This window comes from Anguilla rostrata, chromosome 15, assembly GCF_018555375.3.
Source record: "Anguilla rostrata isolate EN2019 chromosome 15, ASM1855537v3, whole genome shotgun sequence".
Classification (NCBI taxonomy): domain Eukaryota; kingdom Metazoa; phylum Chordata; class Actinopteri; order Anguilliformes; family Anguillidae; genus Anguilla; species Anguilla rostrata.
Window position 1 is genome coordinate 25,586,276 of NC_057947.1, and position 27,231 is coordinate 25,613,506.

Here is a 27,231-nt window from a genome sequence, read left to right on the forward strand (position 1 = left end):
GTACAGAGACATTTGCAGTGCCAGTCTGAACCAGAGGACAATAAGGAACCTGCAGACTGCATCTGCATTTCATAATTCACAAGCTAGGCCATCAATTGGTTTACCTTGTTTAAGCCACCTGCCTTTTAAGGAGTTCATTGTTGTATTTTGTACAAACAATAACAAAAAAATTCAATTGTAAGATTATAAGGGTCATACAATTTCAACATTTTAATTTGACTTCTTGAGTTATATCACCTGGGTTTTTTTTTGTTGTTTTAGCAAGACAAACATTGGAATCCACTTTTTATTTGCTACCGTCTGTCGCTTTTTCAAAACTGTCAAATTAGCTAGCCAAAAATAGCTAGCAAACAAAAATGATTTCCCCTTCTCTATCAGTGCCATCTGAACAATAGAGAAAGTGGTAGTCAAGCAAGTTGTTTATCTTCTTGCAGACAAAGAGATTAAAATAAATCCCTCAATTACAAAATGGATTCAAAAGCAATTCTACTGCATTCTGTAGTGGCTGGGAAACCGCAATTACACTCCTCCAGGACTCACAGCTCTGCAGCACACCCTGTTTCAGCTGATTAATGCCCCTTTCACACACAGAACCCGGGGATAACACAGGATGCTGAACACAGGTTCAGCTTGCATTTGACACATTCACACCACATTATGGTCGCGGGTAAGAACCGGGTCCTCCCCATTCACAAAAGACCCAGGTCCGCCATTTTACATCTGTACATGTTACGGTTTTTTTTTCCCGCTATTAGGCTACAGCTTGGCAGCCAGCTGGCAAGCGGACATACTGTAGTTTAGCATTACGCTGGCTTAACACAGCATGTTAAATCCTGAATCGACAGCAAAATGAAGTACACCAAATGCTTTGTAAAAATCTAGCACAAAATGTTTTAAGTAACACATTATTTACTAATTACCGTAACATAATTATCTGTGACAACTGAGCAATCATCTTCTTGCGTCAATCTAGCAGTGAATCTATCTAGCAAGAATGAGGATAAATTCCAAGGAGCTCGATTCTAATACAGATTTACATGAATATGGTTTCCACCATTTATATAAAAGTTTTGGATCATCATTTCTGCATGAGAGGTGTCTAACGATGCATTCACACGAGCACATGCATGCATTTTTAATTAGTGGTGCATGTATCTCCATGTTGCCTCCCCTACTGTGCAGGAGTCTGTCTGTGCAGGCTGAGGTGAGTGGAGCAGGGCTTCACTACCTTGAAAACGATCATACCATAAAGAGAGGCCTCATTGGATATGCACACGATAGTATTATCCCCTCACCAAGAAGCCATTCAGGAAATAGTTGAGGTTTAAATTAGAGGGTGGGATCCTTTTATATACAAAAGGCCACACCTCCCTGGTTTCTCCAGCAACCAGCAGTAGGTTAAGCCTCTGTAATCTGACATTGTACGTTTGTTTACAGTTTTGACAATGCCTGAACAGTAGTTACAGAGGAAGAGTACAATTATTCATACAACTGACTGTCGTTTCTCTACTTCCAACTGGCCTTCAGGTAACATGGCCAGTACAAGTCCATCTTTTTAGCAGAATTTAAAATCTAATTCCATTGTTTCTCTGTTCAACTCTACCTATTACACTCTCTGAGCACTCTAAATTACAGGCAAGTGGCTTTGTAAGGTGTCAGATTTTTAGTTCACAACAGGAGAATCCAAATGATTCTAAGTTGCATTTTAGCTCTTTTAGAACAGGGACAGATATATATGCGTGCCAATATACAGTCCTGTCCCTTTACTGTTCTACTCTTTATCTCATACTTGTCTATTCTCCTCTGTTTAAATATATAAGATGAGCGCATCTTCCTCTACTAAGTTCCTCACTGAGTAGGCTATAGCTACCAACTCACGGTTCATACAATAACAACTTTGGTATTCCCTGATTGTAGCAGCAGGTACTGAGTTTCTGCTCTGTCCTCTCCACTATAAACAGGCCTCACAAAGTAAAGAATGGAGGACTGACTCCACACTTTGCATTTTTTGTACGAAGCCCCCTCAGATGCAAGGGCACAATGCTTCTATTTACGCCTGCAGAGCTTGAATTACATTTTTCTGGTGGATGGAAAATTTTGCTTTCTGCACACAATTTCTGCAAAAGATCACCACCAAATTAGAAAGAAAGGAGACACAAAATGTACAGCCATTCTGTTTTTCTTCACATTGAAATATTATGAACATGAAATATTTTCATGTTTAAATAAATTATTAAAGTAGTATAAATATTATAATACTAAAAGTATGTAATAATAGAAACACTTTATGATATGAATATTTATGAGGCAGTCTATTCATTATTAATAGCTGAGAGACGCTGAACTTGGGAGAAAGGGCAAGTATGCATTGACTTGAATAGTGCAATGCTGGTGAGGTTACTTTTGCCACCTGAATGAAATCATTTTCAGTCGTAACAATGGGAGACTTTTCTGCTCAGTCCAACTGACTGTTTCAATGGAAGTCGAAATCGTAAAATTCAGATCCTATATGTGAATGAATTCAGGTAAATTTTCTGTCACGTACAGTAACTGACATTGCTGTCACAGTACATCTATAGCTGCCTATGCACCACCACGCGAACGACTTCCAAGAGGCATACAGTAGTAGTTTAATTACAAAATTGTGTTCCTAGAGTACAAAGTTGAGGGGGAATGCTATGCTCACTGATTCCGACAGAAAACTCGTAAGATTTTACAACACCCACCATTTATTCTAAACAAAACTGAATGACGAAAATGTTGCAGCTATAGGTCTCACCGCAACACTGCTCAGAAAGCTGCAATGACACCTAGACCCTCATGCAAGAGAAAAATTTACATAAACATAACATAAATACCTAAATACCCAAAAATAAATCTGAACATATGACATCGGATTTCAGTGCACATTCTTCCTGAAAGAAATATGAAAACCGACAAACGGCGACTGTATATCCTATCATGCAGGTTTCAATTAAAGCTGCTCAATGTGTAAAAGACGTTACAGTAATAATAAGAACATCTTCACGATTTTCTGTCAATTCTACACAGACGACTGTTTTAAACTTGAATTATTGGAGGGGTGTAAAGAAATCTCCATCCATCTAATTTGGTGCTGGGGGTTGAGCAAATCAACAAGATGATCCACATTCACGTGGATAATCCCCGCACACCACTGTACTTCATCACACTGTCAACCCTTACTTTGTGAGGCAGGCAGCCCCATCGGAACACGCGGCGATAGGCAGCAACGACATCACCCAGTATGACAACAGTTGCCGCTGCAGAACTCATTCAAAGTGCCAGACCCAAACTGCAATTAAGCCAATGCCCGGAGATAAAACGTAGGCTAATTTACAAATGTGAAACATTCCCGGTTTGACTTCAACGAGTGCACACATTCGATAACGGAACAACGTTATCTTATTTAGCCTAAGTGGGGCTACACCGTAAACGGCAGGTTTGACGTTGGGGTGAAGTTGCAAATGTATGGGTCATAAGCGGTTAGAGCACCCTGCGGGAATGCCGAAGAGGTCGCGGTGTAAAATAAGGCTAAGATGCATTATCCGTACACTTAATTGTCGTTTTACAGCTTATGAATTCCAATAATTCAAGGAGTGTAGACGAAAATTATGCTACGCATTCGCAGCGAGCTGTACCCTAGTTAGGCTATACCCCCAACTTTGTATAACAGATTGCTGCATTGTAATAACAACGGCTTCAAAGCGCGTATTATAATAATTCCAATGTGTATTAGGACGATATTTGACTTATATAGCTAAATTGTTACCTTTACCATTAAAATAAAGTACTGTCAACGACACATTTTTTTCGCTACGCATGTCCACATCGTCTATTTCTCACGTCCGTAATTAGCTACCAAAGAGTACAACTCGAATCATTTAGGGAACACACTGGCATGAAAATATCGAAAACATAAGTACTGCAGTAGTCATGGATCCCACTTAAATGTTATCAAAACACTTTTATGCTACAGGCCTGATAACCATAAGAGGAGGCTTTAACATCACAGAGAACATACCGTTTCTCTTAACAGCATTATTTAAATCAGTTAAGGCAGGCTAACTCACCACAAATGAAGAACTGCTCCCTGAAAACGGATTACAGCCTGCCTGAAAGCATGATGTCCTTATTTATTCCCAAAACAGAACAGTCTTCGCAGCTACGATCCCTGCTGGTCCTCTGGCAAAGTGTACTGATGGTGATGTATACAAAAAAAAAAAAAAGACCGGGGAGTTCCACCAGTAGGAGAGGTAAACGCAGTCAATATGGCCGTCAGTCTGCGTGCGAGGCGTGGTTCCTATGATGACAGAAAGAAGGGTAAGGGGGGGACATTCACCGCGGTGTGCAAAACCCACGGAAAGAGCAGTACTGGCTGTCACTGTGAAGGCAACCGGCTCGCACAAGGGCCAGGTGATGAACGTCTATGATGCCATGGCGTTTAGACTACAGCTCATAAACAGGCGAGTGGCTGCCTAGTTCGGACTTTCAGTCTTCAGAAGTTACACATCTGAGCTCGAGATAACTTTTAAAAGTATTTTTTTAGAATAATCTAAATTACATCTCCCATTACTCGCATTGCATTTTCGTGGTATTCCATGGATGCATAGATCTATGTTCATGAAATTAAAATTATGTTTAAACACAAATACACTATATATAAGGGGTGGGGGGGGGAGAGAGAAGTTCCAACTCCATATTAATGCCCATGGTTTTGGAATGAGATGTTCAACAAGTACACATGGGTGTGATGTTCAGGTGTCTAGCATGTGGTAAATCATGGAAAAGCATGTGCCTTATTTTGGATTACATTTCAACAGGAAGTTTTAATAATTTACCCTGTAAATTCTCAAATCTGCACAGTGTATCAGTGAAGTAAAGTTCAGTTTGACACCCTCACACACATGCAGCTATAGTTCACATGCATCAGAAGGTTGAAGTTGGATAACACAAGATGCTGGACTCCACCCCAACAAATCCTGGTCCTATTTGCCACACAAATGACCAAACTCATAGATTTACTCACTTGGTTTATCAGCATGCACACACATACATACACACCCATACACACTTACATATATACTTCCTCAGTCCCTTATTCACCCTCATGGCCATTCACATTCTCACCGATTCACTCAATCATTCAAAATCAACCACTTCAGACGCTTGTGCCCCACGCAGTCCGACAGCACACACAATCATATCCTCTCTTGCGGTCTCGTCTTTCAAAAATAATACAGTAGGCCTGTACACTATGTCCCGGCATGCCTCCACCATCCGCTGAGTGAGAGATTGAGAGCTGTTTAATTCAATAACATAAAAGGTAACCTCCTATGCTTAACCATATACAGTCCAGCCTCATTAACTCCACTCTGACCAATAGTCAGCTAGCAGCACATCACACAAAACGGTCAGAGGGAACTGCGTATCTTTGTATTGCTATTTACATTAACAATGTAGTACATTCAATTGGCGCACAGCCACACTCTATAAATATATATTACTGCCATCTAGTGGATATATACCGTTATGATATATTATGGGGAATAGATACAGCATAAAATACATTTAGAAGGGCAGAATTATTTAATTTTGTTATTCAAGTCATTCAGGAGAATCTTCAAATCAGTATTTTTACACTGTATTTAAGTGAATCAGTCTCTCTCATTCCTTTAGATTCTGTTCCTTCCATTTGATCACATTCTCAGTAGTAGTAGTAGTAGTATTCTGTGTCATTAAGAATAGACACCAACCATTTTTTAAACGTTTCACCAAATGGTAAAACCTTCACTAATTAAAGTCAAATTAGGGGTTCTTGTTTGGGTTAAGGAAATAAGGAGATTAGATGTAACAGCAGGTGATTAGAAGAATTAATGGACCAGGGATGAAGGTCAGCCATTGTAGGGGAATAAGACTTAAAGGTCTTAAATACCTAAATCTTATCACAGAAATGGGAAAAATTTCAACCACTGAAGGAGCCAGTCATTTCAAGTGAACCCTCTGATATCATATTTCAAGCCTTTTATAATTTACAAATTGTAAAATGACATGTTTTTGGACCAAAGATAGATAACATTATATATGTGTGTGTATATTATATATATATATATATATATATATATATATATATATGTGTGTGTGTGTGTGTGTGTGTATATATATAGTCTGTGAAAATGATTAAATATTAACAAAAGGCAGGTAACTCATTTATATTCATTTATTTTACCATGGTTGTAATGCAAACATGATTCCCTATCCATCTGTATCAAGAAATGTGGTATTAGCCATGCCTAGTTATTAAGTGCTAATGAAGTGCAATATTGTCTGCCTACTGTTTTTCATCATCCATAGGTTTCTCGTTCTAAACAAGGTGGGTGGTGATGGGGTGGGGGGCTACATGTAGGCAGTCAAAAGCCATGTGTTATCTCAGAATGACTGCTGCACAACTAAAAAATAACTGTTCACCTCACCCGTGTTCATTATTATTTTCACAAATAGGTTTTGAGACAGGCTGCTAGGCTGGTTTCAATTTTGAGAATAGGAACAAAATGAACCGTTTTTTTTTCCCTTTCAAACCTAGTTCAGGAACATTATGTTGCGGTGGAACAAAAGAACAGAAACGTTAAAATTCCAATTCTGCTTACAGCAAACAGAATTACTGGCCTGACAGAGGAATGCGGTATCTTTAGTTTCCTAATTGTTTTGCAACTAATGCCTTGCCTTGATTTGTAAATGTCCACAACATTTTTCTTGTTCCTACTGAGAGATTTCCTTGGTGACGCATGGATTATTTAAAATTATTATGGGTGTGAATAATTGGGACATACATCTTCAGTGCAAAAAATAGTACTTCTTCAACAATATATTTTTCTTTGAGCAATAGTGTTAGTATTAGTAAAAGTATAAAGAGTACAAGTTTCCTGTTTTTTTTAATCAATTTATTTTTCTTAGATAAAATAGCATAGTAAAAGTGATTGCACAGTAATAGTGATTTGGTGCTTTTTTCCTCAATCTTAAAGTCATACGCAGCCATTAGTTCCTCCTTATGACAGCTGGGAGGGGCCTTTTACTTCCTTTGAGACTAAAGGCTGGTGAGTACAACGGTCTTCTTGTTCAGTAAATTTAAGTACTTTGTATAAGCAAATGTTTGGTTACCTGAATGAATGCTTCTTGAATGTGGTTTCGGGGACTCACTGTGAATGACATTTTTTGTTATTTAAGTTTTATATGGTTGTAAAGGGTACATAAACCCGAAAGCTAGCTTGCTGTGAGCCTAAAGACTGAAAAGACAAGTACTTCCTGAGTTATTTCTGTACAGTAAAGGGCATGCATATAGGAGTTTTACAATGAAATCAATACCAGGTCCAAATAGTGTTCCTGCATTCCCTTAAGAACATACTGAAGGATAGCAAAGCATCATTATAGTATTGAGCTGACACAAAAAAACACTATCAGCTAAGGGAAAAAAATTGTCTAGCTTCCCTTTTTATAGGAGACTGTGTCATATAATCAAGCCTTTGTGTGTACTGGTCAGCATTACAGAATTGAAAAATTTGGCAATGCCTCCGCATGCCCTCCCCCTCTAGATCCGGCCCTGGTTTGCATGATATTACACAATACATATCAGAGTTTGAGAATGGTACTTTAAGCCGCAATAAAATGCATTTGGTAACATATGACCATTTTTGGCACAATATGTCAATTAGCCTACAAGAAGGAAATCAATAGTGAATCTCATGCTATGTAATGGTCCTGACAGAATCTGCAGTATAGAAGTAGTGAAACCACTTGGAAAAAGTTATCATTCTGCAGTTAGCTGTGATATATTTTCGTGAATTAAGGGCCTCCTCAAAGTTTTAATTTTCGAAGTGCCAACTTTAAAAAGATACAAACATATTTAAGTAATATAGACTGGGTGTAACTTCTTCTAAGACTGTGAATGAAAAGTGGGACCAGTTCAAAAGGGTTATTGTTGATGCACAATGTAAATTAATTCTCAAGGTACAGAAAAGTAAGTTGAAAAAGCAGTCTCCCCAGTGGATGAATAAAGCTACATACGAGGTGTGGCTATTAAATAATGAGACTAATACTGTAATTCAATTTTAATGAAGAAAACTTACATTTCAATTCCTTTCCCCTTCAATATATTCCCCTTCTGCAATTACACACCGCTGCATTCTGGTCTTCCACTGATCAAAGCAGTGCAGTAGGTCTTCTGTTAGTTGTCTCAGAAGCTCCGTCGTTTTCTTCTTCACTTCTGGAACAGACTCGAAACGGGTTCCCTTGAGTACAGACTTGATTTTAGGGAAAAGTACTTGACCACCCTCCCTATTCACCTGATCTAGCACCATGCAACTTTTTTCTTTTTAATACTGCAATAGGAAAAGTAAGGAGCAGGTTAAGTGCATGAAGAATAAAGGAGCATAGCTTTGTAATGATATTGTTATTTGAAGAGAATTTTACCAGAAAGGAGGTTACTAATTGGGGCAATTTGATTTATGCGTTTCAATTCAGAAAAGAGATTAACAAAGTGAACTACAAGAGATTTATTTACCTTAGATAAACATTGGATCGTGTGGCCCTAAACAACCGCATAGAGCGTTTATGCCACGGGCCAGCCCTGGCAAGATACTATCTAGTTTGTAGGTAAACAGAGCAGTAGGTACAATTTAGCAGTAGGAAAATGGTGAGCATCGTTAGGCTGAATAGCCTGTTCCAATCATTATGTCATGCCATGTCATGTTACATTACATTGCCTGTGGCAGATGGGTTCCGTCCGGTTCTGCTCAAGGTTTCTTCCTGTTATCAGTCAGGAAGTTTTTCCGTGCCACTGTTGCCCTAGGCTTACTCTTTAGGGGCTGGTTCTCTGTAAAGCTGCTTTGTGACAAAGCTCCTTTGTTAAAAGTGCTATACAAATAAAATTGATTGATTACATTACATTATATTGAATGTTATGTTATCCATATGTATGTTATGCTGGCTGAAATAAATGTTTTGACATGATGTTTTTTTTTTTTTAGTTCATCAGTAGAAGAGGAGACATGGAAAGGAGAAATGGGGACCAGCCTGTCTGGTCTTCTCTGGTGTTGGCATGCTTCCTCTGGCATTGCTGGCTACCGAATGAACTAACAACAGGATACTATCTAAACAACTGCACTGCTTATCGATCTCAAAATGGCACCAACAGACACAGAGTGCAGTGTCAGAAGCAGAATTTCTACAATGTTCCCTCAGACATACCATCTGAAGTGGAGGCTTTGGACGTGTCCTTCAATTTCATTTCGCAAATCAAGGTGGGGGATTTCAAACTCCTCACAAATCTTAAATATTTAAATGTCTCTCACAATCGGATCTGGCATGTGGAAAAGAGTGCCTTCAAAGACTTGATCACCTTGCGTGAGCTGAATCTTGCTCAGAACCGCCTAACTGCTATCTCAAACGGCATCTTTCATGGCCTTTTCAACCTCCTAATAATACGACTGGATAGTAACTTAATCAGTAGGATTAATTCATCAGTCTTTTCTTTACTCACCAATATAAACACTGTGAACTTGAGTACCAACAGGCTTCAGCATATAAAACAGATTCTACCTATCATGAAACTGCCTGCATTGCAGAATTTGTACATTGGAAAGAACAACTTTTCTACTTTTAAATCCAACGACATCTCAAATACATCCCTGGGAATAAAACTGTTGGATTTATCCTGGACTCCACTAGAAATATTCCAGATAACAGAAGATATTCTCCCTCATCTTGAGACCTTAGACATCTCTTACCTCGGTGGCAATGCCAGTCTGAAGTGGGATGTGCAGGACAAGTCATTTTTACGCAGTGTAAACAGACTCAACCTGAGCGGGATTCACATCTCCCAGGCAGAAATGGCCAAAGTATTTAGCAGCCTCAGTGCCTCATTGAACAATCTGAGGATGTATGAAATGACGCTTAACATCAAAACGCTCGTGAATGAAGCCTGTCAGATCCCCACTGTAAGAGTCATTCGCCTCAAATCAAACAACATCACTTCTCTTGATGACCATTTATTTTTGTCCTGTTCATCTGTGAACGAGATGGATGTAACCAGTAACAAGATCAGTCATGTGTCAGAGCTCGCATTCAAACCTCTTGAGCAGGTAAAAACCCTGCGTCTTGGCCACAACAAAATGACTGTAGTCCCGAGTGCTATCCGACATCTCCCTGCCCTTGAGATGGTGGACCTCAGCTTCAATAGAATCTGTAATATCAGTTGTTCTGACTTTGCTCACCTGAGACAGCTGAGCGATCTCCACCTGTTTCATAATCACATATCAGATCTCAGCCCCTGTGTATTCAAAGACTTGCCAAGTCTTCAGACGCTGAAGTTGGGGACAAACAAATTACTGAGCATCACAGGTGTTTTCAGTGGCCTACAGAAACTGCAACACTTGGAACTGAGAAATAATAAACTGAGTTCGATCAGAAAAGCAGACTTTGAAAGCTTATGTTCGCTCATATACTTGGATCTTGTTGACAATCAAATTACCATGATCGAAAATGAGGCTTTTTCAAAGCTAGCCAATCTGAAACAGTTAGATCTCAAATCAAACAAGATCACTGAGGTTACAATTAATTCCATAAATATCTTTGCAGGGTTGTCCAACTTAGAAATGCTGTTTTTATCCTCAAATTATATATCATATGACACTCAACAAGAATTAGAACACCCCCCATTCTCTCTGCTCAAGTCTCTGACAGTACTGGCCATCAACAGCCAAGGTCATAAAGGACTACGCAATCTGCCACCCAACCTTCTGAAGGGCCTGACCTCTCTGCGTATACTCCATGCTGGAAATACAAACACTGAACTTCTGCACCCAGATACTTTCAGTCACACCCCACACCTGTCATACCTGGACATTAGTAAGAATGTTTTTACTGCTCTCACCCCTCAAGTGTTCTGGAACATTCCAGAGCTCACCATGCTGATCATAACTAAAGCCCGCTTACAATCCCTGGACTTCCTGGACCATGCTAACCTCTCCAGGCTCCAGTCCCTACAGGTGAAGCAAAACGAGCTGGCAGTCATTAATGAGACGCTGATTCTTTCTCTCCCTGCCCTCACTTACCTCAGCATGGAGGAGAACACCTTCACCTGTGACTGCAACAATGCTTGGTTCATCCAATGGGCACACGACAACAATCACACCCAGGTTGTTGATGCCGGAAGCTTCACCTGCAACTACCCTGCTGATCTGAGGGGATACAAGCTGCTGGACCTGAACACTGAATCATGCAATGTGGACATAGGATTCTTCTACTTCATCTCCACCACCATTCTGGTTGTGTTGACCCTGCTGGGCTCAATCTGCTACCACTTCTTGCGCTGGCAAGTGATCTATGGCTACTACCTCTTCCTTGCCTTCCTCTATGACAGACAGAAGAAAACGGCAAAGGGGCCACAGGACTTCAAGTACGATGCCTTTATCTCCTACAATGCTCGGGATGAGCCATGGGTTCTCGAGGAACTTTTGCCCGAGCTGGAGAACAAACAGGGTTGGAAACTCTGCCTACACCATCGGGACTTTGAGCCAGGAAAGCCTATCCTGGACAACATCGTAGACAGCATCTACAGCAGCCGCAAGACCATCTGCCTGATCAGCCGCCACTACCTGGAGAGTGAGTGGTGCTCCAGAGAGATCCAGGTGGCCAGCTTCCGGCTCTTTGATGAGAAGAAGGACGTCCTGGTCCTGGTGTTCCTGGAGAAGATTCCACACAACCAGCTCTCACCCTACCACAGGATGAGGAAGCTGGTGAAGAAGCACACCTACCTGAGCTGGCCAAAACCAGGACAGAACACCATGGTCTTTTGGCAGAAACTCAGAGTTGCCCTGGAGACTAAGGAAGGACCTGACCAGGAAAACCCAATTCTATCTGGGCTTGAGAATTAAGGCTGTATTACAAGACAGATTCCACACACTCCAATTAAATTTTTTTTTTTTTAATTATATAGACGATTATGAATTTCTCATTTTAGTAAATGTCAGTTATACATCTGGGTGTTCGTCATGCAAGTCGTGGGTGTCATATATTTATTTGACTGAAACCAAAGAACAAGAACTGGGATGTACCTTCATGTTCAATGCAGTTCCTACTTAAAATGCTTAGTGCACTCCAAAACTATGTTAATTGTACAGTGAAATTAGTTATTTTTGCTATAAAGGCATTTGGATTTGATATCAAAAGATGAATATGAGACAAAAGAACAATCAGGTTTTATTTCATTGTATTTGGTTTATTTACATGTGTAATGTTTTACCATTTTTTGTGTAGAGTCCCCCCATTTTCAGGTCTGCAAATAAGGTAACTTTGACAAGACAAATATTCTTGAATTTTTTCTCTAATCACAAGATGCCAAATCACACTGGTCACATTGTAACACGCTAGCAAGCTTATCCCACCCTCATTTCAATCCTTACATGTTAATGGCACGTATATATATGTGCAGGTGCTGAACTAATATTTGGGATGGATTTGCTATGCTTTTTGTATATGCTTCTGTTGAATTAACTCTTCAAATTACTTAAAATTGTTTTGCTCACACCAAAAAGCGGAATACTAATTAAAATACAAAATAAAAAACAACAAATTGTTCTCAATAACAATTTATCAAAATCAAAATTACTTAGTTTGCACAACCAGCGTGGGATGTCTCATTATTACATTATAGGCATTTAGCAGACGCTCTTATCCAGAGCGACTTACACAACTTTTACATGGCATTTTACATTGTATCCATTTATACAGCTGGATATATACTGAAGCAATTCTGGTTAAGTACCTTGCTCAAGGGTACAACGGCAGTGTCCTTATCCGGGACCTTTCGGTTACAAGCCCAGTTCCTTACCCACTGTGCTACACTCCGTCCTATTCAGTGGTCCAGTTCTAATGTCTCCTTGAGCAAAATCCCCAGTGATTTTCAAGTATGTATAATGTGTAATGGGCGCAACAATTCTATTACTATTCAGTAATATATCATAATTCAGTGAGCAGTAAAATAGTTTTTCAATAATATATAATTAAATATATAAAATGGCAAGTGTTATTGCAAGTCTTCTAGGTACTGACTGACAGCTCAGCTCAGTCACAATTTGAATCACTACAGGGAATATCTGGCAGACATGACTGAAGTATCTCAAACATGGATCACTTGATAAAACCTTGCAGCTGGCTGAAATATGTTTGTACCAGCTGTATTTCTTTGGATTGTAAAGGTTATGTTCAAAACAGCCAGTAGGGGGCAGCCACTCCACAGAGGAAATCTGTCAGGGAAGGTCCTGCAGGTATTCCTAGTTTACACTTCTATTCCATCTCACGTTTCATTGTCCAAGAGCTTCAAAAAAATGATTAGTTTGAACTCCAGACCCCTGAAAGAGCATCACCCCGGAATTGAGTTTATCAGATTTGTGTACATTCCGTCAGCTTGTGTTTTGAGTGACCCGTTATTATTGTTATTACTAAACCAGCATGGCGCAAAAGCCCTTAACAATTAAATTTGTGGTGGGGGGCAGGGTTGGGGGTTGGGGTTATGCTCAAAGCTGTCCATGGAATATAATGAAGCATTTGTTCTGACTCCCCAGCTCATGGCGGGGGGGGGGGGGGGCAGGGGCATCAGCTCAGAGGTGAAGTGAAATGTTTCCCCTTTACCTTTCAGTGGATAGGACCTAAGTGAAAGCTGCTTTTGTGTCTGGACACACATCCCTGCATGAGTACCACCATGAACCTCTTTGTGGACACTACCCTAACCTATCCCTTCCAAGCAATCCTTGTAACCGGTTCCTCTCCGATCAAAGCGGGAATGATTTGCTGCAACTCCTGTGATTCAGTGCTCTCTGTACACCCAGCCACTACACCAACTCCATCCCTTTTACATTGTCCACCCTGGACTACTGCAGCCCTCCTCCACCTCCCAGTTCACAAACTGGGCATTGCAGCCGTTTGCCTTACACTTTCAGAGCCCAACCATAACATTTCTGCCAAGGAACACGTGTGCTCCTAAGCTGAAAAACTTTGGGAGCATGTTGATGCATCTCAATAAGTAGATGCGCTCCTAAATTATTTTTCAGTTAGCACACATCAATTTTCAAAAGCAAATGCTCCTAAAATGGGAGCGCAGTAGAGCCCTGACTCTTCCAAGTTGGTCCTCAATATTCAAACTAATACTTCCTTGGTGACAAGTGGTATTAAGATCCAATTCTACACAGGCGGTGGGGGTGGTGGGGGTGACGGGGGTGAGGGGTTGGTAATGTTGGTAGTGAGAGCTGCCAAAGCAATTTTATTGCTGCCTTTGATCTCATCCCCCATTCAATTATTTTCTCTTCAATGTTTGCAATTTCGACCCAGAGTAAACATCAAGTCCCACGAAACACAGCCACGTGAGAGGAGAGAAGCGTGACAGGAAGTGCATTCCCCCACTGCCTGTGAGGGACTCGCGTTCATTTAATATCACTGATGCCGTCCATCAACCACCACAAGGTGCCAGCTGACTCACTAGGAATGCAGCACCATTCGGCGATGCTTTCTCCTGAACACACAGGAACGGAACATCAAATGCAGAGGAAAATTTTGCAAGAAAAAAAAAAAAATTACTCTCTGGTTAAACTTTTAAGACCCGTGACTTACTTCATAGACAAAGTTCACATTCATTCTCTTCATTATGAAAGTCTTTGTTCATCCCGTTGTGATGGCTGTATGCATCAATCTTCCCTTTTTTGTTTTTAGGAATTTGCCAGTAGCTGTGTTTACGCTCAGATTTGACAAAGAAATAATGCAAAGTATTTCAAATTAACTTTCAGAACGGCTGTCAACAGCTGTTCCAGTACCTAAGGGGCGCAAGGTTGTAAAATGTCAAAGGTACAGAAGCACAGAAGACTTCTGTTGGTTATGCACATTTACGCTTCAAAGCCACAGAATGAACCCTCAGGATGTCCGTTCCACAGCCAGCAGTTGAAAAATGTGTTCTTCAATTCTTTTAATGGCTTTCTCACAGCAGAATCTTTTTTTTTTTTTTTGAGACAGAACCATTTTTAGGATTGTGTCGTTTCTGGATGACCTCTGTTCTGCAAAGTGCGGAGCTGCTCTAGACGATCTCCCTCATTCCTCTGACAGTAAATCAGCTGGACCAGGTTGTGAGGTTTCATGGGCACGCAGGTATCAGACTGAAGGCAGTGGACAACTTTGCCGGTTTCTAAAACCCCACCTTCTCCCTGGACCATTACTATTCATCCGTTAAGCCCTATGTTTTTTTTTGGACGATTCACCCGCATCTAAATACACAAGATTATTCCAACATGTCTACAGCCCCACCTTCTCCCTGTACTATCCAACCCAAGATATAGCCTAAATATCACCAGAAATTCATATTTTCTGGCATTTTAGTGGAGATCAGAATGATATCACACAGTATTTGACAAATATACAAACTGAATTTGGAAAGTTGGGTTTCAGATATTTTGCACCTTGCAGTTGTAACAATCTGTAAAACAATCTCAAACTTGACAAATTACTTTCAAATGGTGACTACAAACATGTAATTCATGACTATGTAACTGAAATATGCTCCTGCGTTTAATTTCTGCCCTGCTTCTGATTACTGTTGCATGGTCTCATTCTTCAATTGATGTTTGTCTACTGTCTTGTGTAACTGCCGACGTCTGCGTTTTATGTTAGGTCCCCCTTGCAAAAGAGATTTCGATCTCAATGTGTTTTTTTACTGGTTAAATAAGATTTTTTAAAAATAAAATAGAAATATATATACTGAATATCCAATTCTGCTGGAACTGCTGTGCAAGGGCAAGTCACACGTAACACCTTAATGCTCAAAGAGAAAACATAAGCTATGAAATATACGAGTGTGAAATATAAATGTCCACACCCAGGAGGGAACTCAGGAACTATTGCTCTCGTCATCAGGTCACTGCAGAGTTGCGGTTTGCCTCTTCTGGGTCTGGAGCGCTGGAGTCTGAGAAAATGAACCCCTTCCTCCATAACCCCGCTCCCTTCTCAGCCGCACAGTGGAAACAGAGATATGCTACATGTGCCGATGTGTATAATGCTGTACAGTGCTACAATTAAGTAATGATTTTTTTGGGGTTCTCTGAAAGTTTTAACATATTGAATGTGCTCAATAGTGGAGGTGGTTTGGTTTGGTTTGGAAGCCCACAGTTTGAGAGTATACTGTTTGAGACATATAGCAGCTCCTCTGTTAAGACTTGCTATCCTTTATAAGGGTCTTCTATGCCCCTAATAAATAATAACAAATGGCACTATTGAGCCTTACACTTAATGGGAGTCCAATACAATTTTTCAGCATGACTGCAGAATTAGGCTAATCAGAAAATTAATTCTTTAAACTTTACATTGATATTGATTACACACACACGTGTATGTATGTATGTATGTATGTATGTATGTTTGTATTTATTTATTTATTTATTTATTTATTTATTTATTTAACAAACATATAGATTATTCTTGTATATGGCTACACAACATAGTTGACACGCTATGACCAGTTCTATGAAACAAACATAGGCTATATTAGGAGACTTTCATAGCATGAACTGCATTGTACAATATTCACCAGCAAATTAAATAAATTGGCCAAGACTGAGCTGACCTGATGGGGTACATCTGTTCAGCTGAGCTGGTTTAAGCAGCGTGGATGCTGGGGTTGAGCTGAGGTGTTGACCTTCTTTGACTCAAATCTAAATGATGCAAAGTTTAGCTTAAATTACTATATAAAAAGATTCGTTTGTCAAAATACAGATTAAATACATCACGCAATATTAAATAAAACTTTGAAAAGAAATTTGCTAATCACTCTTTAAAAATGTAACAAGCTAACCATTGTTTGTCTGCCCAAAGATTCGTCGCCGTAATTGGGGAAACTACCCAGGGTACCCTTCCACCATTATCCCAGGTGTTCGTTAGCTAGCCGGCAAGCTACTTTAAATGGCGTAGTGTAGCTCATAGCCATCTTGTAAACATTCTGCAAAACAAGTTTGCTAATGTTATATAATCAAATGTTAAAATATATCCGACTGGTCAAACTGCTTGTTGTATCATGTAAGTGGCAAATATTATTTCGCTGGATTATCGCTAGCTACCAATAAGCAGAGCTAGCTACTTCAAACCACAAATTGTTATCTTCGCAAATTCAAAGTTCTACTGGTGGGAGAGGAATCAGATAATTTCGTTCAGCGTGCAAATAAAGATAGACGACTCTTAACACCTCATGGCATTAGTACTTACACAAGTTCCTTCCACATTTATGTAGTTTGATTTTAGAGAAAGTCTCAGACTTCAAGTTGATTCGAGTTTACTTTAGGAGTCGAACCTTCCGTCAGATTCCGTTGGGAGCGTGCGCGCCGCGGCTGCGCGCGACATTGATTAGGGCACGCAACCACAATCGGCTACTGGTAATCATACAGTAAAATCGTGGGATTATGTCTGTCCTGATGAAGAACAGATTAATCTGAATTGATGAACAAATAAATTCTTTATTAGTGCCAATGCCAGTAACTGAATGAATGAATGAAGGTGCTGTTTTGTCCAGTCACAGCCAAAAAACATTTAGGCTACAGCAATCCTCTTGAAAGTGCTGCTGAAATACTCAAGTCATGAGAAAGAAGCTGAAGGAGGAGTGGAGGGAAAAAGGACAGGTATTTTTAGAGTAACTGCATTGTGCATAGGGATGGTGGATAGGGTCATCAAATGGAAGAGCTGGATTATGACCTCACACCAATCATTTCCATAACTGACATGGTTCCACTGCACTGCCGTCCAGTGGGAATATTCCATCCACACGTACACTATCCTTTCACTGTCAGGTGTATTATCTATTAGGGAAAGCTGCATTGTACCATCTGCCACCTTATCTTCATTGAGGATGTCTACTATAGTTGTGACCAATCCTGCATGAGAGGACTGGCATGATGATTCCGGCCCAGAGGCTCGCTGTGCATGCGAGTGAGAGATCGGCCCATTTCCATCCCCACATCCTCAAATTTCTGACGGCGGATATGACAAACAGCCTACGACTGCAGTGAGGCCTAAAGCAAAAGTGCACGGCAATGTCTTCCTATCTTTTATCTTTATCTTTTAAGCGCCACAAGATAATTACATGATGACAGTTCATCGTTTGTAGCACCACTAGGAGAGAACGCAACGCATTATTGCGCAATATTTCATATTTTTGGACAGATTGGCTTATTATTGTGGCTCCTGTGGCTTTTAATAAGCCTCAGCTGGTTCTCTCAAAACAACCATTGTAGCAAATCATTATAGCAAAGCACATCATAACAGGATTTTAAAGTCTTTAATCGCTTTATTTCAAACACTCATTCATGCCTCGCATTAGAGCCTCCGTTATTAAACGGCTGGGACACTGTGCAGCTGAAGAAAGCCCTGGCACAGGGAAGATTCTTACATAAAGGGGAAAGCCTCTCAGTGCTAAACCAGCACATTTAGGGGGATACGTTTTTAATGTGTGCTGCTGGAGTGTTATCCTCATGTAAGAGGATTTCCTTAGTAACGCTAAGGAACACAAACCAGAAGGGCTCCGTGTGGCTGCCTTTGCCGGCGGACATGTCCGGAATAATGACCTCAGGCGAAAGCATGCCGTATACAATGTAGTGTATGCACACGTCTCAGTCATGTGTTCGTTTTGTAAATCCGTTCCGTAGCTTTGCACTAGTGCCCACTGATTCAGCATTACAGCAATGCATTGGGATAATGACTCTCTAATGGATTGGCAGTTTCACATTCCAACACTTATCTTTCTATTCCACAAAAAAATGTATTCAATTTATTCACTCTTTTGTAACATTTTAGTAATATATGGGCGCTTCTCCAGTTAGAATGTCCTCCTAAATCACACATGGTAAATTAGATAAATGGAGGAAGACATTATGGGAGAGTCAAAATTTATCTTGTGTAAGGTAATGAATTGTATAGGATTTCCACTGTAGACTTAGCAAGTTTTTTTTCCCTTGGGACTGGTTTGAATGGAACAGGCAATGTCAAAGCAATCAGTTGAAGTCAGCCATATCTATAGGTGCACTGTTTCCTGCAGACCCTGTTTGTCTGGTGACAGAGAACAGGCCTGAGTTTGAGCTGGAGGGCAAGAGTTTCAGTTCTAAACACCTCTCTATGTAACCTTACCAGAGGCAAAGGTGCGTAACCTCATTTATTTTTGATCCTGCCTCAAAATTGAATCTGGAGGCATTGGTATTTACCTTGGAACTGAAGTCATCAGCCAATGATAGAAAGTCATCACTGAAGCCTGTAGGCCAGTGGTTCTGGGGTTTGTACTTAAAAAGCAGATTTCAGAAAGTATTATGTACATTGCCACATCCCATAACTACAATGCGTAGGGACACCCACAGTTAAACTCAGAACAGAAGTCCAAAGAATGTGTTGTCACACAAAACAACTAATGTTCTATTACTTAATTTTCTACACACACTGAGAGTTGGCTATACTCTGGCGGATATCTCTTCTCAGCTCTTTAATCAGCTGAAATCCAGACACGGGGTCAAGAGGTGCTATTTAACAAGGATCCTGCAGGGCCCAGGGCAAAATCATCACAGACGGCACCAGGAGACATATGTGGACAAGCTGCACCATAAATCAATTCTGGTTTGGTAGTGACTGTGATGTAAGTAATATCTATTGTTATTGGTATATACGATATGGTACTGACTAATAAAATCACTACTGAGTAAATAAAATCAAGTCACTGATTAACTGTCAGTTTTATAATACAATGAAATTTGGCTTTATTGCTACATGTGTCTTATACATTCTCCAAAGAATTGAGTTTTTGTTTATAATAATCCAATTTAAACAACTTAATCTGATTTTTATGGTCATTCTACCAATTCTAATAAAAAGTGCACTGTTCCATAAGAGCTATACTGTAGTATTAAGTTGACAACCTAGGGCCAGCCATGAAAAATACATAAATAGCTAAATGTAATAAAGGATATGGTATGCTGCTCCTTCCAAGCTTCCAAAAACTGAGCTCTAAAATCAGATATCGGGTTTCATCATGACCACAGTCATCAACATTTATTACTATAGAAAAGCTTATATTTAAATATGACAACCTAAACTGACCAAAAATAATATCTGAATTTTTAAAAATAATCAACTGCTCTTGCAAAAAAAAAGTCTGAGTTGCAAAAAATCCATAGCATAGTGCATGGACAAACTAAGATGTATTCAGCCATGCAAAAGCTGTAAATAGTGTTGATACCCAGCAAAGCTGTATAAAGCAATGATGTGTTTGTGGTTATTCAGGGTTTCTGAGTTCATCATTAGCAGCTGATCAGTGGCATAGGAAGGAGACATAGACACTGTTGCATAAGATTTTACGGCTTGTGAAGTCAGTTATCTCTACCCCAAGACTGTGCTTTGCTACCAGCATCAGCTTTTTTTAAACAAAAAAACAAAAAACATATTGTTACTGAAATAGCTGCAGAGGTCTTGTATTACATAACTCAAGTACATACCACACAGCATCCCAGTGTCTTTGTAGATCAGTGTGTTACAGGTTCATATGTGTCAGCCCTGGTGTAAATTCCAGCTAGCAGCCTAATTTGGAATCAAGCTGGAACCAGCTTCTGCTCCAGCTGGACGCCATCTGGAATTAGGTAATAGTCTGCTGCCTGTGCCAAGATGGCCCTATATCTGGCCATGGTCTTGCCTGCATGGTTGCTGACTCAACCATCTTGTTGCCAGCTTGACCTTCTTTAAACCATCTTAAAACCAGCAAGACCAGCTTATAAACCAGGCCGGAACCAAGCTGGAATCTCCACCAGGGAGAGCAGGGGTAAGGAGTAACAAGGTTGTACTGTTATGTTTAACATCCATTGTGGAAAAACCTTGAAACATGAAAAGGGCCCATGAACCATTATTGCTGTGATGGTGTGAACGACGCTTTAAGTTACCCATTGGAGATGACACAATCTCTGAAGGAGCAGTGCAGTACTGCGGGTGAAGTGGTGGCGGGAACGACGTTAGATGATGGAGGACGTGTGTCCCTCAGTGCGGTGAGCCATTGCTGAGACAGCGCTTGTCTTTAATCCCATCAAAGAGAATGAAGAAGGCCTTAGCACAGGAGGTTCCCCACATGGGTGTAGGAGTAGCCAATGGCGTGCAAATAGCCACACGCATCAGAAAGCCCTGGGGGAACCTCTCAGGGAGCTTTTCAGCGGAGGGGTTCCAGGGTGCGGGGGACTGCAGAGGCATGGGGGCGGATGGTCACGTCCCTTTTCTTTTAAGGCCACGAAAGGTCAGGCACCTGCCAGCTCCTGACGTGCACATGAAAAAGGAATTCCCGCCTCTGCGGTGAAAATGTCAGCTTTGAAGGAAGGAATCCGGATGGCTTTCTGCAGCTCTGATCCCCAAAATATCGGGGAGTCCTGATGAGGTGGTCAGGGTGGCCGTTATCGGAGAGGCGCAAAGGACACTCTGTGCCGGGCCAGAAATGGCACGTGAGGGCGCAGGGTTTGAAGGTCGCGTGGCTCAGAGACACTCGGCGACACCCCGGCAACTGTAGCCGGGCAACATTCGACTGACACAGGTTTCCATCGGTACCTGGCGGCGCTTCTGAGAGACAAATTCTCTTTCTCCTCATCCCTCTCTCTCCCCTCCCCACCATTCATCTCCTCATATGAACTCGCTGTTGTCATTATGTTGTTTGTGAGTTATGTAACTTGCTTGGGGAAGTAGGATCATAAAAGATAAAAAAAGATACATCATTTGTTTTCTTGTCACAGAATAGGCGTTAGCCAGCACTCATAAATGCTACCGTTCATCTTTAAAAACATGGGTCATTTATTTTTCTTAAAAATAAGTATGACACTGAGTAATGTGAGGAAAAATTTATTGAAATAGACAGCTAAAACTTTTTTCTTGCTGTGAGGTGAGAGTTCATTTTTGTGTCTTCAACTATTCAAGACTAAGAGTGCAAAAACAGTTTCAACTGCAGTAAAAAAAAAAAGGAAAGAAAGAAATTTGTAATGGAACTAGATTATATCAACTGTGGTCTCACCATACATTAAACAAAAGCCAACCAAGACATTTCACTGTGGATACAGGTTCCATCAAAATGAAATTCAGAATTACCCTGGAAACAATTCAGAATCACAATGGAAACAGTTAAATTAAAGTAATTACTGCCCAGATAGTGTCATTAGGGTTATATCACTGTGGATCAGGTCGAAGAGCTTGGAATTTAAACATTGATGCCTGCCTGGGAAACAAAACCAGAGGATTAGGCTCCAAATTAAAGTATGCTCTCAAAATCTATGCATGTCATTACATTACAGGCATTTAGCTGATGCATTTGCATAGCTAAATGCCTGTAAGAATAGTTCGGATGGTAGTGGATCTGCCAAGGTTTAGTATCACACAACACAAAAATCGTTGCTCAAAAGATATGAATATCAGTAAATCTGAAATAGCCTATCGCAACCATAGGCATGTCCTGTCCCTGCAACATCCTCTATCACGGCATGGACCAGCAAGCACATCCTCAGTTACCTGAATGACTTTGCAATCAAGTAGCTTTAGGAGTAATTCTAAAAAACCTAACAACCCAACCTGTGTGTGACTCATGGTGACTTCCACAGTTTTCAGAGTTTCCAGAGCTCCACTGTATAAGGTAACCAATGTGTGACTCTTGGGGACTTCCAGAGTCCCAGAGCTCCACTGTATGGGGTAAAACCAATGCATTTGGGGGTGTTTGTGACTGGCCTGCAGTATCTCCTACCTATGAGTTGAATAATACCAACCATATCTTCACTCAGGACAATGAGAAACTTGCAGGCGGAATTCCTAAGGATCAGCGTCATCATGTTGAGCCCTGACAGGGAATTATGTAAGAATGCTGCCACACCTACACACCTTTTCCTAAAAAAGAATGACAAAATGGGAATTTGTCCCTGGGGCTCACACTGTCTGGTCCATCCCTTTGAGCTCTGCGCTCATCCTGAAAATCACTAATTTTTTCTGTTCTGTGTGGTATCAACACCACATCCCCGGCATAACAGAGCATCACAGATACAACTCCAGTGCTCCAGCAGGGACAGAGTTTCTCTAACTACAGCAGCCATTTTACCACCCACATGATTTAATTTCACTATATACTCACTAGTCAAACCATCACCCGTTTGTGTTTTGAGTGCACAATTTCACTTATCTTTTATCTTACCTAGCTATTCTTTATCAGTTTTGTTTTCTTCTTTGGTGGCTGCCATTCTTTAAATAGTAAAATTCCCTAAGGTCCTGATGGCAGCTTACTTAATCTGAATACTAAATTAACCCCCAATACCCAATATTCAGGATCTCATTTTACTTGATCATTAATCAAGAAACACAGTGCTTACAAGGCAGCAAAAGGATGCCAATCTCACCCGAAGATGCCACTGTGAATCATTACAAGAAATGATGAATGTGTAGATCAAGAACAGGACTAGGTGTTGGTGATATAGATAGTTGCCTAGAGCACCGCCCGTATGGTGGTTCCAACTGTCTGGAAGGGGCACCAAACGAAGGGGGGGGGGGGGGGGATGGGACGTTGAGTTGATGATAATCATCCCTAAGAGCTGTAGTTTTCAGGGCATGACTTGTTTCCAATTTGAGAATGTTGTCAACAGGAAAAACAAAAAATAACCATTCATTCATTTTTCAAGTGAATATTTCACAAGTGTGATACTTTATTATATTTGTTACTGTTAATTGCCATGTGCATTACAGATCTGATATACACAATGTAGAAATGGTACACTATTGCAGCAGATATAATTTTATAGACAGCAGCTGGATTGGCATGTACAAAAAACACATTCACTTCCTTACAAACTACCACTACAGAATCATATTAATGTACATACAAAACTATACACAATAAACAAATGGAGATTACGGAAAATATATTAGATATAAAGTTTCTGCATTATACGCTTATGAATCATTGGCAGCGATGTGACAGCTCAAACATTTTAAAAATATCAAGGAAACATAAATATAATATGTACACCTGTGACTACCTGTATACCTATACACGCAATTACTGTGGTTTTGCCACTCTGTGTTCTCCATTATAAACGGAGATTGGGATTAAGCTATGGAAGAGAAAGTGCTGTAGCATTTTTTAATTCTAACATTCCTGCTGGGAACTTTGAATATTGGCTCCTAATAATCTCTCCTTCATTGACAGCAACTACAGTCTAAAGGAGAATGCTCTGAATTGGCCTATTCACTTTTTGATTGTGATATAATCTGGAATGCCACTTTGATAGCTAGTTTTATGGCATAGTCCTCTAACTCACTTACAAAGGGTAGTGCTCTAAGTACATAGTGCTGTATTAAAACTGCTGTGTTTTCAAAGGAAGTCAAACAACAAATAGGAAATACCATTAGCTTATAAACAGTACTTCTTTCAGACACTATTTCTATTATTATTGGTTTTTGGCAATATAACTATTGCCAATGCTAGCATATACAACACAAGAGAAAATAGCATGTATACAGCATATCGTCAATGACAATGATAACAGTGTATAGCAAGTATGCACAGATGTATACTGCATTTCATACTTGTATCTAAAAATATATTTATAAAACACCGGTACACAATGGGTATAGTGGGTTCCCTTTAAGTAGGTGTAATCTCCACCTGACTACTCTGGGCCCGAGATCGTAAAAAATCAGTACTGAAGTCCTTAGACTCCATTCTTACATGCCTGCAACAGTACACGTTTGCCTCAAACTCATTTTTATGATTTAAAGTCCTCGTTTTCTTTCCCTTTATTCAAAATATGTCCATGGACATAGTTACTCCCACACTTGACAACTGAACTTGACACCTACCTATGCAGCGGAAACTAGTGTGCGGTCACATGAGCGGCATCCGTACTTCTGTTTCTGCAATGTTTTACGTGTTACTGCACAGAAACAAGCAGAAGCTGCACAATTTTATTTGATGACTATTAGAAATCTAGACAGCATTTCAGCGAGTTCAACAATATATTGCAGATAAATATATTTTTTACAAAAACGGAACCCTGGCCTTACAATGCACTATACAACTGTGACTACCATGTGCTCTTCTGTAAATACAAGCCATTGGTTTTGATGGGTAGTGTCTTTGCTTCCGATAAGTACATTAGTAAGAACACAAAAATTAAAATAGTTTTAATCAGCGTGTAGATGACCCTTGTTTCTGTGAGAGAGAGGTGTGTGAGGAAGATTTAGGATGGTGTGTGAAAGAATCGGTGTTCCTGCCCAAAGCGTTTGTGGTGCTGAGAACACTGTATGAAAATACATCCACGGAATTTACAGCTGGCTGACAGAGAACGGGGAAGCGGACTCAACACAGAGAAGCTCATTTTGGAAACAATTCACACGTAAGACTCTTCGGCGAAAAGCATTTGGTCGAAGTCGTCGAACCTGGGGTCGCTGCACCTCCTGCTCCGCCACTCCCGCTTGCTCTGGACGATGGCCGCGGCCACCTCCTGGCTCCTCCTCAAGCAGGATTCTGGGTCCGTGTGCGTGCGCGAGAAGTAGTCCCTCACCGCCTGGCAGAACCTGGGCTCCAGGTCCAGACCCGCGCTGTTGTGGAGCGGCTCCACGCAGGAGCCCTTAAGCCCAGAGTCCTGCAGGGTCTTGCCTGCTAAAGCCTTGCTCCCTTGGACCAGCGCCTGGCTGTGAAGCCTCTCCAGATCTGGGGTGGAGATTCGGCGTGAAGCACAGCGGCCCACCAAGGGTTCGGATGCCCGCCTACCAGCAATGGAGGTCCTGCGAGACCCCTCCATGGCTGAGATGAGGGAGTGGGACTTCTGCCTCTGGAGAGTCAAGCTGGAGGAGGCCTGTCCAAAGAACACTGACTGGGGCAGACTACCTCTTACTGCCGATGTGCTCTGTTGAGTGACATCACTTCCCCTGCTCCTCGCAGAAGCTTGGTCATGCAGCTGTCTCAGCTCCTTCACTGTCAGCACCTGGTCCCTGGCCTTGCAAACGGGGGACCGGGGGTCCTGGATTTGCAGCATGGCTTGCTGATAGGAAGGAGGGCTGCTGGATCTCTTTCTAGAAGGATCTCCAAGTCCATGGGCTTTTCTGTCATTGCTCAGCAACAACCCATTGGAGGGGAGGGGCCTGTTGCTAGGCCCACTGCTCAGCTCCCTAGGTTCTTCCTCTTCCCAGCCACTCTGGTCCTGCTGCCGTAACGACAGTCTTCGGTCCCTCTTCAGCCAAGTGTTGGGGTGCAGGCCGTGGCCAATCTTGTGTTGGTTCCACTCACAGTGCTCCCTGTGGGATGTTGTGCTGGGAGCGGGGACAGTGCCATGGAAGAGTGGAAAGGTGGTGACAGGGGAGCGAGGAGAATTGGGGGTAGGGTATTTGGGGGAAGAGCCCCCCACGGCAGATGTGGGGACCGTGTAGTCTGTGGAGCACTGGGAAAAGGCGCTGTCCAGTGAGCTCATGGATGAGCCGGAGGGGGACGTAGCAGGAGAGGACAGGCTGGAGCAGCTGATGTCCAGACGCAGTGGCGAGGGGAGCTTGTGCTTCCACCTTAGGACGTCCCGCGTACTCCGCTTGTCCCGCTCAACCTCATCGCCCCCGTCCCCTGCACCTGTCTGTCCGTCTTGCTGCGAGTCCACAAAAACCTCGCCCTCGCCGTGATTCATTACATCGTCATAGCTGGTTTTGCGGACCGCCATACTGTGCGGCCCGAGGTTTGGCATCAGGCTGGAGGCGGGATGTCTGATGGCGGGTTCGGAACATCGCCGCAGCCAGCGGGTTCCCGGTCGAGAGAGGGCGTCCCGCTCAGAGGCGTCCCCGTGTGCGGGAGGGGGAGGGTGGGGCTGGTGCACAGACTGGGTGAACTTCCTGGGGTGGACCAGAGGGGGGAGCTGCAGGTGGACGGGCGTGGGGACGGGGTCGGGGTCGGGCTGGTCCAGGTCGCAGTCGCTCAGGGTGATGACGGAGTCGCGGCTCCTGTTCTCCTGCTTGTCCTTTCGCCCCCGCAGGTCTGGGAAGGGAGACTCCGTGTCGTCGTTCAGCTCGTTCTCCAGGCTGTCGTAGGACGAGTCGTTCAGCTGGACGGTGGACGCGTCTGCATGTAGAGACACAGAGAGTCATGACCTGCATTCTCATGTCAGTCTG

At 41.6% G+C, this 27,231-nt stretch overlaps 3 protein-coding genes across 9 annotated transcripts in view; 1 reads left to right on the top strand and 2 right to left on the bottom strand.

The window, feature by feature from the left end:
- LOC135240355 (radixin) overlaps positions 1-17,428 on the bottom strand; it is a 47,944-nt gene extending 30,516 nt beyond the window's left edge. The window contains exons 1-3 of one of the 4 annotated variants that reach the window (XM_064309724.1): positions 11,670-11,788; positions 8,142-8,278; positions 4,092-4,321 (exon numbers count right to left, since the gene is read on the bottom strand). The gene's annotated coding sequence lies outside the window, so the exon portion shown is untranslated. Of the gene's footprint in view, positions 1-4,091; positions 4,322-8,141; positions 8,279-11,669; positions 11,789-17,310 lie in introns of those variants that run through there. The other 3 variants (XM_064309725.1, XM_064309727.1, XM_064309726.1) reach the window with 3 other exon arrangements.
- tlr22 (toll-like receptor 22) lies at positions 7,054-12,379 on the top strand. Of its 2 annotated transcripts, none has more exons than XM_064309721.1 (2): positions 7,054-7,112; positions 9,042-12,379. In XM_064309721.1, the coding sequence occupies exon 2, from the start codon at positions 9,063-9,065 to the stop codon at positions 11,946-11,948; it is 2,886 nt and encodes a 961-aa protein (XP_064165791.1). In that variant the 5' UTR covers positions 7,054-7,112; positions 9,042-9,062; the 3' UTR covers positions 11,949-12,379. The 2 variants fall into 2 exon arrangements, with proteins under 2 accessions (XP_064165791.1, XP_064165792.1); XM_064309722.1 differs by having other exon boundaries at positions 7,096-7,154; positions 9,053-12,379.
- Positions 17,429-23,750: 6,322 nt separating the features above from the next.
- Positions 23,751-27,231, bottom strand: part of LOC135240678 (rho GTPase-activating protein 20-like) — a 37,795-nt gene continuing 34,314 nt past the window's right edge. For all 3 annotated transcript variants that reach the window (XM_064310503.1, XM_064310502.1, XM_064310501.1), the window contains exon 15: positions 23,751-27,181. In XM_064310503.1, the coding sequence (XP_064166573.1) occupies positions 25,470-27,181 (1,712 nt within the window). In that variant the 3' untranslated portion in view covers positions 23,751-25,469. The remainder of the gene's footprint in view (positions 27,182-27,231) is intronic.